Source organism: Thalia democratica, chromosome 2 (genome assembly GCF_965202585.1).
Source record: "Thalia democratica chromosome 2, ktThaDemo2.hap1.1, whole genome shotgun sequence".
Classification (NCBI taxonomy): Eukaryota; Metazoa; Chordata; class Thaliacea; order Salpida; family Salpidae; genus Thalia; species Thalia democratica.
In genome coordinates, this window is record NC_139166.1 from 45,034,726 (window position 1) to 45,046,985 (window position 12,260).

Consider the following 12,260-nt stretch of genomic DNA (forward strand, 5'->3'; position numbering starts at 1 on the left):
GCTCGCGCAAAAACATATCTCTAAAATAATATTTTTCTTTTGTCAAAAAAAAACAAAAACATTATGCACGCCATCTTAGAAATTGTTTATTTCTAATCAAAATATTCGGTTGGTTTTTCTACCTGATATACGTAGCTTTTGAATTTATATACATAGTTTTCATAAGGGTTTCATTAAAAAGACTTTTTTTGCTGTTTTAAATTAATACTCAACTAATTTAATCAAATGCAAACTAGTAAAAAGCAAAACACAACTAAAAAGATGATCTTTCTTTATTATTCTAATGTTATTAATCATCAAATCTTTAACAAAATATGTCTTTAAATTATATGATTCAAATATTTTAGTTAAATATTAATTATTATTTTAAGTAATTTTTACCTAAAATTTCGTTTTATCCTATTTAAAAAATAAAAATAGTTGTATAAAATGTTTACTTAAATTTTTTTTTCTCTGTGTCCACAATGTCTAGTAAAAGGTATTTGGTCTAGAGTCGTAATGTCATGGGATCCTAACTTTCTGTAAGTTTTTAGCTTTAGTCATCATTATTTATTTAGTAACGTAATCAAAAACTTCTGACGTTGTAAAGTAAAAGTCCAAATTGTGCAAATTTCGTAGGTCATCAGAAATAAGCTTTATAAGTTCAAATATTTTGCAAACTTATACAGGTCAAAGCAAATATGGTACTTAAGGTAGGAATCAACGGATTCGGTAGAATTGGACGTCTGGTTACCAGGGCAGCATGCAAAAAAGAAGGCATACAAGTTGTTGCAATCAATGATCCATTTATCAGTCTTGATTACATGGTGTACATGTTCAAACATGACTCTACTCATGGAAAGTTTGATGGTGAGGTCAAGGAAGAAAATGGTATGCTGGTTATTGACGGTATGAAAATAAAAGTTTTCAGTGAACGTGACCCAAAAAACATAAATTGGAAGAGTGCTGAAGCTAAATACGTTGTAGAATCTACTGGAGTATTCACAACCAAAGAAAAAGCTTCAGCACATTTAGCAGGTATTTCCAAACAAATATTCAATATGTTTTTATTTTAAATGTCTGATTTATACTGATAATTGTTTTAAATGTATACAATATTTAATGGCTTATAATATTTCTTTTATTGAAATAAGACTCCATACAGGATTGTATTATATAAATGTAAGGTTTAATTTTTTAGGATGCAAAGAAAATGTCAAATAAAATTTTATTTTTAGCAAACAAAACTTGCTAAAAGATTCTAAAATATTTAGAAGATTGCCATTTCTCATTAACTTCATTAATAAGTCTGGTTGAAACTGATGAACACATTTTAAACATTAACATTTAATTGACAACAGTATTATTATGCTGTCATCACTTCTTGTTTTACACTGTTAGACTACTTAACTTATTTTTGTCATCAGTCTAGGAGTATTTTAAGTTTTCAATTTATAGTATTGACTTCTAAATCACCTTATTAGTATTTTTACATTATTAGATTTTTTGTTTGCAATTGACTTATTCTAAAAGAAGTTGAATTTGAAACAAATAGATAATTAAACCTCTTAAGAGATCACTAAAAACAATTGAAGGTTATGTAAATTAATTAAGGAATATTTTTTAAGGCCGAAATATCTGTAAGGTAAAATTTTATATTTAAATAAGCTATTTAATTATTTGATGTTTACTGTCGTTAAAAGATAGTTGCTAAAGTTGTATAATATTAAAATAATTTTTAACTTCTTATTTTATATCTTATTAAGGTTAAATAGTGATTTTAAATGATAAGTGTACAAGTTTTAATAACTTTATGTGCAGTAACTTGCTAAAAATAATGTCCTTTATCAGAACTCTCCTCCAGTAAGAAACCTAAATGTTAAAATAAAAAAAAATTAGAATTTTAAACTTGCTAAAATTTAAACTTGCTAAAAATAATGTCCTTTATCAGAACTCTCCTCCAGTAAGAAACCTAAATGTTAAAAAAAAAAAATTAGAATTTTAAAAATAATTGCATAATATCTAGTAATTAATTGATAACACAACTTAAACAGTATTTGCTTTAACAACTAACGCACCTTTCTCTGTGTCAAATTAAACAATTAACATAGTTCTAAGGATTTCTGAAAAATAAGTACTGGAAAAAAGAATAGATTATTAAGATGATGTTTATATGTATTTACTTAATATAAGTCATGATTATAATACATAACTAATATTATATACAATATATATTGATAAGTAATTTACAGTATAAAATAAAGCAAGTACTGTGCAAATTGTTGTTATTTTTGTATATTCCAATTATTTTGTTTAGGAAATTATGAGAAAGTAGTTTTTGAATATTTATAACTAACAACTTATTGATGATAAATTATTACAAAACAACTTTATTTATTTTATTATTATTAAAATTATTATTGTTCTCTTGACTGTGGTCTTTTTTGAGATTACTGAATTTACTTATATAAAATTTATTCATTTTAACAAGGTGGAGCAGAAAGAGTGATAATATCAGCACCATCAGCAGATGCACCAATGTTTGTAATGGGAGTAAACAATGAAAGTTATAACAAAGACGAAAAGGTTTGTAAAAAGTTTGTTACAAATGGAAGTTAAAATTTAAAAAGTTTTTTTTTTGTTTTATATTTGATTGAGTAGTTATTATGATTTGAGCGTTGTTTTATATCTTGCTTAGTTTTATTGTATTGTTAAGTATATATTAGTCTAAAAAATTGTGCTTGTTTCAAATTTACTTCAAAAACCAAACTTTTTAATATGTTAGGTTGTCTCAAATGCTTCTTGCACAACAAACTGCTTGGCCCCATTGGCAAAAATCGTTAATGATAACTTTGTCATAGTTGAAGGATTGATGACAACAGTGCATAGCTACACTGCCACTCAAAAAACTGTTGATGGTCCAAGTGGAAAGAAATGGAGAGATGGAAGAGGAGCTGCTCAAAACATCATTCCGGCTTCTACTGGTTTGTAAAACTTTCTAGTATATTTTTGAAAATACTCTTTTAACTACACAGTTAACTGAAAAGAGGTGATTTTTTTGGTGACTAGAAAATCAAGCCAAGTCTTTTACATAGTTAGATAGGACTGGGTTTATTGTTTTTAGAACTGGTTTTGATTCTTTTCTTAATTAAGTGTTTTATAAATTATGTAAGTTTTCAATCCTACTAGTTTTTGTGCTTACGTTTACGAAACAATTAAAATTGAAGTATTTAACAGGCATATTGATATATATTACTTTTAATATTGCCCTGAAAGTACAATTAAATGTTCAAAAAAAGGGGAAAAAAAAAAGAAATAAAACTTGGTTAAATTTTTAGAACATCAATACCATATCATAAAAAAAGGTTTTAAAAAATATCATAAATGTAAGTCTCATTGTTATATTATTGTGAAGTTTAGTAAATTTATAATTAAAAGTATAAAAATGCAATGTTTTGAGGTAATTTTGACTTAAAAAAAAGCAAAATCTGGTCGCACTTAATCTTATCTAGTATCTAGCTTCTTAAATACTTCAACAAAAAAATTTTTGCAAACTAGAAATCCCAGTTTTATCCAAATTGGTAACAACATTGGTTTGGTTTCCTATTCATTAAAAAACTACATAGCAGCTTGCCACCTACTGTGAAGTGATCATATTTTTATTGCTGACTTAAATTTGAGTTAAATTTTTTAATTTTAGTGTATATAACAGGAGACAATAAACAAGTTACTGATTTTAGTAATTTTTGTAGTTTTCTAGAATGCCCAACTATAACACGGATTATATGAATTTCAATTAAGCTAATAATAAAAGCTTATTAGTTAAAATCTTAAAAAGTACATTTAATATTTTATATGAAAAATTTATGATTTTGTAAAATTTTTAAGGAGTATATTTAAAAAGTAAAATTGAAATTGATAAAAAGTCTTAATGATTAAACTTTAGGGCACAAATTGATGATATTTAACATTAATCAAATCTTAAATTTTTATTGAATAGTAATTGCTTCACAGACTGTTGTAGTAAACAACAAAACAAGGAAAACCTATTCTGTCCACATATTAAATTCATAGTTAAAATTTAAATAACATAAAACAAATAACATAACTTATATATATTTTTTTCTAGTAGATATTGCTTAACACCTTGAAACATAATTTTCAAATATACCAGGTTTTAAAAATAAACCACAATTTAAGTTATATATTCAGTTTTATAGAAAGCGGTACGTTCTATTCAAGAAAAATAAAATGTTATTACTCATAAAAAGTGAGAGAAATTCAATGTTGAAGTTGAGCATTTTTTAGGGTGTCTACAAAACCTTAAATGTTGAAATTTTAAACAACTTTTACATAATAAGTAGTAAAATTTAAATTTGACACGAAAAGTCTATCATTAAATATAGATTAAAAGTTTTTGTCATCATAAATTTTTTTTGAATAAAAAACACATTGAAAGTAGCTTTACAGTATCTTTTCGGTTGTTTTTTACTTTTACTAGTTAACACAGTTTTTAAACTTAACTTTAAACGAAAATAGACCCAAAAACGTGCACTTTCAAAAACCTGGAAGACATTTCTCTAAAACAAGTGTCCACCCTTAATTTAAAAAAAAGAACTATTGATAAGTAAATTGTTTATTGTTTAAAGGAGTTGCTCTTAAAATAATTCTGCATGTTAAGCTACATTTTCCATAATTAATAGAATTTAACTTGAAGAAATTTCAATAACAAAAATAAAAAATGTTTCATGGTTGCCATAAACTCTGGCTAGATTGATCTAACAGACTGGATTTTTTGCTTTTAAGAGTAGCAACCTTGTGATTTATAAACAAAATCTTTAATTTTAAGCTATCAAAATGGTATGTCAGTTAATGAACTTTGCTCACACCAAATTATATTTTAAGCTTTTAAATGTATTAAGTTAGGCAGAAATAAATGTATTAATTAGTATTATTGTTTTTTTTTGTTGTAAAAAACAATAGTAGTAACAAATTTGTTTGAATTACAATATCTTAAAATACAAAATATAGGTAGTTGTATATTATTTTAGTTCTAGTTTTTAATTTAACAAAAAGATTTCTTAAATTTAGTGAAGGAGAATAAATAATAATCTTAAATTTTTTTAATATTAATATATGTAAAATTAAAAAAATAATTTTTATTGTTGTGATTTATTATGTTATTTTTAATTTTTTTCAATTTATAATCGAATAAAAAGCTGTGAATGAGAAAAAAATTAACAAATTTCAAATAATAGGTGCAGCAAAAGCTGTAGGAAAGGTTATTCCAGAATTGAACGGAAAATTAACTGGAATGGCATTCCGTGTTCCTACACCAAACGTTTCGGTTGTTGACCTCACCGTGAGATTGGAAAAAGCTGCAACATACGATGACATCAAAGCAGCCATCAAGAAAGCTAGCGAGGGAAGCATGAAAGGTGTGATGGGTTACACTGAGGAACAAGTTGTATCAAGTGATTTCAACGGTGACACCCACTCTTCAATATTTGATGCTGGAGCAGGCGTTCCACTCAATGACAACTTTGTCAAACTGGTCAGCTGGTATGATAATGAGTTTGGATACTCCAACAGAGTTGTCGATCTCATGAGCTATATGTTCTCTAAAGAATAAGTTAAATAGAGAAATTATTAATACTGTATAATATGCTTAAATATTGATATGATACTAGTAACCTTTTAAATTTTTTTTAGTTACCAGCTGTATAATAAGTTGAATATCATTCTGTAGCATTCTGTTAGTTCTGCTGTGCACAGAAAAATTCTACACAACTATTAGTCGATGCCTGATTAATTCGTTTTTGCATCATGTTTTGAGTTAGCATCAGTTTTATATTGCTTGTTTGCACTTAATAAACACAATGTATTAATATAAATGTTGTTATGTAATTATAAGCATTTAATATTGAGTATTAAAAAGAAAAATTTAATGGTTTTACAGAATATTCATATTCTCTACAAGTTTATTTGATAATATTTAATGTATTTTTAGTCAAGTAAAACCTACAATTACCTGTTATAAATTAAAGCCAAAGTAAATATAAAAGTAGTTATGAAATTTATAAGTATTAATTATAAAATAAGTTTCAGGTAAAAAAAAAATCTATAGTTTTTTGAGATATAGTCAATTTCGTAAATATTATTTTTAATACAAACGTATAAAGGAGAAAATTTTAAGGCCAATTGTCTTCCTTAAAAAAATAATAAAAGTCTGTCTTTTATTTACCTGCAATTTTTAGGAAGTTTTCTTTTTATTATTAAAAAATAATTTCTTTGAACAATCAACAGAAAATAAATGTAAGTAAAAATATCTTGACCAATAAATTTTGTTTAGGAAATTAAATTAATCCAACAAAGAATTAAGTATATCATCGTAAAGTTACTTAATGTTATACTTGAATCTTAAATAGATAAACTAAATTTCCTAAAAAAATTACTAGGAAGACTAAATAAGATTATTTTTAAATAATATAAATTTAAGTTTGCTCTACTTCCGAAGGGAACCTGTTGAACTTCCTTATTTTGATTGCTTAACAATATTTCTCAGTTACACATGTTAAATAAAAGCAAATGGTAACTTGGAAACAAATGTAAAAAAAAAACTAAATAAAAAATTCTACCTAAAACTGAACATTTTCATTGCTAATAGTTTATTTAACCTCCGGGCATTTTTTTTTTATAACACGTGCTCAGTTGTGAATTACGTGTTCAACTAGTTGAGTTTTAGTCAGTGTCATCCACAGTATACTATATTAAAGACAATTTATTCATTCTATATCCTTTCTGAGAAATTAAATTTCCCCCTTTTTTAATATCTTAAAAAAGATTTAATCAGCATTTTTCCAAACTCATATTGCAGTTGAAATGTTATTTTTGGTAAATTTTCTTAATTTAACTTGGCTAAACTTGTTTTGAGATATATGTGCTTAAAAAGTAGCTGATACAAGATTACAAAACAAATATTTGATCACGTAGGATAACTCGTCACTTCATTTATTCACAGTTTGCGGAAATGCGGCGTTTAAAGTTTTTGTTGAATAAAAGTTACACTTAGTTGAAAATTTATTTTGTAGTTTCTTTTTTCAAAACTTTGCTGGTTTCATTAAAGTTCTTGTCAATAAGAAAAGTTAGGATCGGCTAATGATTTTTATTTTTTAGTTGGAAAGTTATCCGAAATGCTCAATAATTTTTAACAAAGGTCTGTAACAACTCGATAAAAAACCTGAACACTTGTATATGGCTATTCTTTTACTTGATATTCTAAGTTTGAAATATGAAGTAAAATCTTCGAAAACACAAAGTATTTTGAAATTTGTATGTTTTGTAAAATTTAACAGAGCTTGCAGCGCAATTTAAGGGTTTATTCAGGATTATAAAGCTCCTATTTATATTGCTAGGCTTAAGTATGTTAAATAAGAAAGTAAAAAAGTATATAATCTAAAACAAAAAGGTCTTTTGTTCAATAAAAATATATTTCAATAAATTTTCATTAGTGTGATACAATTGTAACAGTATAAAAAAAGTTTTAAACTTATATAGCCTTATCAAGCAAAAAACAAAACAAAAAAGTAATTGAAATTCTAAATAAATATAATTAAGTATAACGTGAGAGCACTAAATAACTAAAGAAGGATAATGCATAAACAAATCTCTCTGCTTACATAACTTTGGTTTATTTAAATAAATGTGTATGGCTTCAATTTTTACCAGGTTAAAATATTGTGACAACCTTTAATATTTTAAATTTCGTTTCATCACAAAATTTTCTACGAATTGGATTTTAAAACAAAAGTTCTGATGTTGAAGATCTAGTTAATTCATTTTAAGTTGCTATACCAATTGTCTTTAGCAGATTTTTAATATATTTTCTTACACACTTTGGAATGTGCTCTTTAATCCTGATTTAAAAGACCTAGAGGTTTGACCAATATAACTGTCTGAACAACAGCATTCAAACGTGTAACCATGCAACTTTGATGTTTGTTAGATATGTGGTCTTTACCTTTAGGACTCAAAACTGGATTTGATGTAAAAGTAACTCTAGGTTTAGCAGCACGATATACTTTTTCTGTTAACTTTTTAATGCTTCTTTCAATCTGAGTCGGTTTTTCACCTGCATAAGATCAAAATAACTTGACATTTCTCAGGAACATAAGGTTTTATGTAATTTATTCTTTTGATTTCAGTTTTAATAACTCTACCAATCAAAGAATTGTGATATCCGTTCTTTATTAGCATTTCTTTTATCACATTTAATTCAATCTCAAAAACTTCTGGACAACATATTTTCTTAGCTCTGTGAAATAAGGTTTTTATTAAAACTTTTTTTTTCTCTTGCTACAGTAAGATTGTTATTTATTATATTATTATAAATTTAGATATTGATCCGTGAACGAAGGTTTACTGAATTCCGACGTGTTAAATTTGTTATCTTTTCTTTTGATCGAAACATCCAAGAACAATATTTGATTATTAAATTCTGTTTCTTTTGTTAACATGATAGCACTATGGAGGGAATTTAATTTCTCGAACAATATAGAACTAAATTTTTGACTGTCACTAATGATAAAACAATAAATTTTGCTTGGTTAACTAACTTTTGAGGTAATTATAAGACTATATAAATTTAAAATTTTCTTTATTTAATTAAAAATTTATCACACTGATGAAAATGTGCTGAAGTATATTGTGTTGAATAAAAGACCTTCTTATTTTTATTTAAGTTTGTCCTGGAAATGACTTTAAACTGTATCCTGGTGTAGGACTCGATAACCGAAAGGTTTTTTCGTTCAACAGGTCCATGGACCAAATATTTGAGCGCTTTTTTTTTCGTTCTATAAACTTTACTTTACTTAGTACAATTCAAAAAGTATATAATCAATTCTGTCTTTGACACCAAAGATTATACGAAAAAAAAGGCTCTTAAAACAATAAATATACTGCTATTAAATTATATTTCAGCACTTTTTTTCCTAGTCACCAAATTTCCATCTAGTTATTGGGTCAGCCCTTTGTGTTGTAAAACTAAATATTGTCTTTTGAGCTCAACTAGTTTGCTATAGTTGAAGATACTTAAAAATTTTCTGCTTTTAAAATATGTTTAAACAAAAATAGTTTGGTGAATCAATAGTCGAAAACTGAAGGCTGACATATAAGTTGAAGCAATCTTTAATTTTTACCTTTAAAAAGATACTTTTTGAACAAAGATGAAAAAGAAACAATTTTATTTTCCCAGATTATCTTAAATTATGTTATGTTATATAACTAGTTCACGTTGAAAATTTTTTCATTGGCTAAATTTGAACATTCTAATTTATCATATATTGAACGATAAAAAATAGGCGCTCAAAAAGTTTGGTCTAAGGACCAGGTGCACAAAGGAGCCTTTTGGTTATCGAGTCGTACACCACATGCTTTTAAGTTTCTTACGAGCTATTACACATAATTTTTTTATCATTTAAATATTTGAATATTTAGTAATAAAACAGTCAATTAAACAAAATGAAATAAAATAAAACTAAACGAAAATTAACTGAATTTTGCGTTTAAAAATGTACTTAAAAACTTGTTTAGTAAAATAAGAACTAAAAAATTAAATTTAACTCTAAGTTAACGTATAAAAGGAGATAAACAATACTAATAGCAAACATGTGAATACTGAATACTTGAATAATAGGTTACGACCTCTTCAAAGAAAGTAAAAATATAATACACTGAAACGTTTTTACGTTAAATTTTATCAGTATTTTGTACTAAAAGTGTAATTTTTATTTTATCTAGTAATTTTACTTGAACGGTAAAAATAATCTTACATTTGAATAGGTAAATAAACTATAGTATAACTTTTTAACAATTTTAAAGAAGTGAATTCTACCATAACTGAACTTAACTTTTATAAATGAAAATATAAAGATAAGTACTGTAAAATTTATGATTTTAATAACAAAAAAAAAAAAAACAATAATAATATTTTTAACAACAGATTTCCATCTATTTCAAAATACACTCTTATATTTTGAATACTGGTCTAAGTCTTTAATTGTAATAATAGAAGGCAAACAATATTTGTAAACATAAAAAAGGAATTTTTATTTTCTTTGATTTCCTCAGAAAAAGAGATTTTTTAAGATAAGTTTGCTTGAAACAGTTATCTCAGTTTACTACTTAAATACTTAAACTTCTTATAAAGTATTTACATCTATAACATTTTTTTTAGATTGGCATACTAAAAATAAAACAAAAAGTGTGTAAGTATTCTAAGATTATTAAAAAATAATCTAAAGAATAACCAGATAGAAAATACTCCAATCTAGACTAAACCACTGTTATTGTAGCCAAACAAGTTAACTTTAAAAAAAAAAAAAATAAAAATTGGGTTATTAAATGGGTATTAAATGGCAAATACTATTAACTCCTTAAACAAAATAAATAGACGGGTAGGAATGATCACTAATGACCTTAATAATAATTTTGTAATAGATAACTTTTAAGTTAATCCTGGAACTTTCAAAAATGACTTAAATTTTTTAAAAATAATGGTAGCTTAATCCATAGCTTACTTCCTTTGAAGGATAGCGATTTATGACCTATTTTGCTAATGAATTTAGGTAGGAAAAAATTTGATTTTGAAGACCTCGTATGATATTATCCTCTGTAAATATGAGAACATATTTTGAATTTTTTTTGACTTTTTTTGGGTAGTTGTATAACTTTTAATATCATTCATTCGTAAATTGACTATAATTTTTCTGATTTTACAAAAGTGAAGTGTTTAGATTAAAAAAGTGGTAATTGTTTAGCTAAATAATTAAACTTAGACTACTTTTATTTCTTTAAAAAGTTGCTTTCCGGTAGAAACCTTTAATATTGATCTTTTATTTTTAAGTAACAACGTTTTATACCTTTTCAATAAAATATTTGAAATAGTTACCTAATTTTATTTTTATTGAAAAATTGTATTTTAGAAAAATAAACTGAAGTACATATGTATCGAATTAGTTTGAATATTATTTAAGTAAATTTATTTTATATAAAAAGCACAAAGTTTTTAAAAAAGTGGCAAAATATCAAAGTGTAATATACTTATAGTAACGACCTTTGTTTTATTCGACATTTATGTATTTTTTGTAATTTCATTTGAAATTTCTCTAAAGTAGTATTTTGCAACATTTTATCTTAGCTCACCAAGAACAAATATTTATTTCTAACTAATATCATATTGATTAACTACTTGATGTCTGTTACGTAATACAGGCATGTATTAAAAAGTATGCTAAACACATTGCACGTGTGGCAAGCGCATGATTTTTGTTTTTTTTTACGAGTAGACAAACACTAAAAACATTATGGAAAATTATTCCAAATTCTTTGAAGTGATGTTGTTTGCTCACGTTTACTTGTTTATTCACATTTTAAAAGTAGCTAAATTTGTTGATAACTTCTAGACAAGTACAAACTTTTAAATTTTCAAACATTAAAACACTGAGTTTCTAAATTTTCATTATGTAAATGTTTCAAATGGTTGAACATACATTAAAACTTAAAAAATATATAATATTAATTAAACTAGTTTAAAGAAACATAATCTAATTGCTTGAATCAAAGCTTTTAGAAAAGATTTGAAAATACTCTTAATTTATACATTTCTTGAAAAAAGTCTTTTTGAATGTTAGATATGTTATGAAAAAATTCCTTAAAACTATTAAATAAAATGACTGTTGAAACTTACTAAATATTAAAATAAAAATGTAGTTTTATGTTTAATTGAACGGTATATCCACTTTTTGACAATTAACTAAAAAATAACTGAATATTACATCAAGAATTAGTCTTCAAACTCTTTTATGCTTAAAAAATACATTTGTATAAACTCTTTTTTTTTGCAAAACTTTATATATTTACACTATATCAAAATAACTAGTTTTAGAGTTTAGACGACCGTTAGAGAAGACTTATACGAAATTTAATAATTATTTACAAATTAATAATAGACATTGCAGCAGACTATTAGAAGCAACTACTATAACAGCTGTTTAGTATATGAATAAGATACATATACAGTAACCTCTCGCATCTTTACGCACTCATGACGTTACGGACTCTCGTTTAGTTACGCATTTTAGAATTCTAAAAAATTCTAAAAATAAAATTTTAATTTTATTTTAATATTGCAAAAATTAGGTTTTTTGTATGTTTTCAATTTAAAATATATTTTTTAATGCTAACTCACCTCTCTATATCTTTAGACTTTGTAAAGTTATGTT

The 12,260-nt window shown here is 25.0% G+C and overlaps 1 protein-coding gene across 1 annotated transcript; it reads left to right on the top strand.

Moving 5' to 3' along the window:
* The first annotated feature begins 638 nt into the window (after positions 1-638).
* Positions 639-5,873, top strand: LOC145829521 (glyceraldehyde-3-phosphate dehydrogenase-like). The gene is made up of 4 exons (XM_082937347.1): positions 639-1,017; positions 2,471-2,565; positions 2,765-2,963; positions 5,238-5,873. The coding sequence occupies exons 1-4, from the start codon at positions 681-683 to the stop codon at positions 5,609-5,611; spliced, it is 1,005 nt and encodes a 334-aa protein (XP_082793473.1). The 5' UTR covers positions 639-680; the 3' UTR covers positions 5,612-5,873.
* Positions 5,874-12,260: the final 6,387 nt, after the last annotated feature.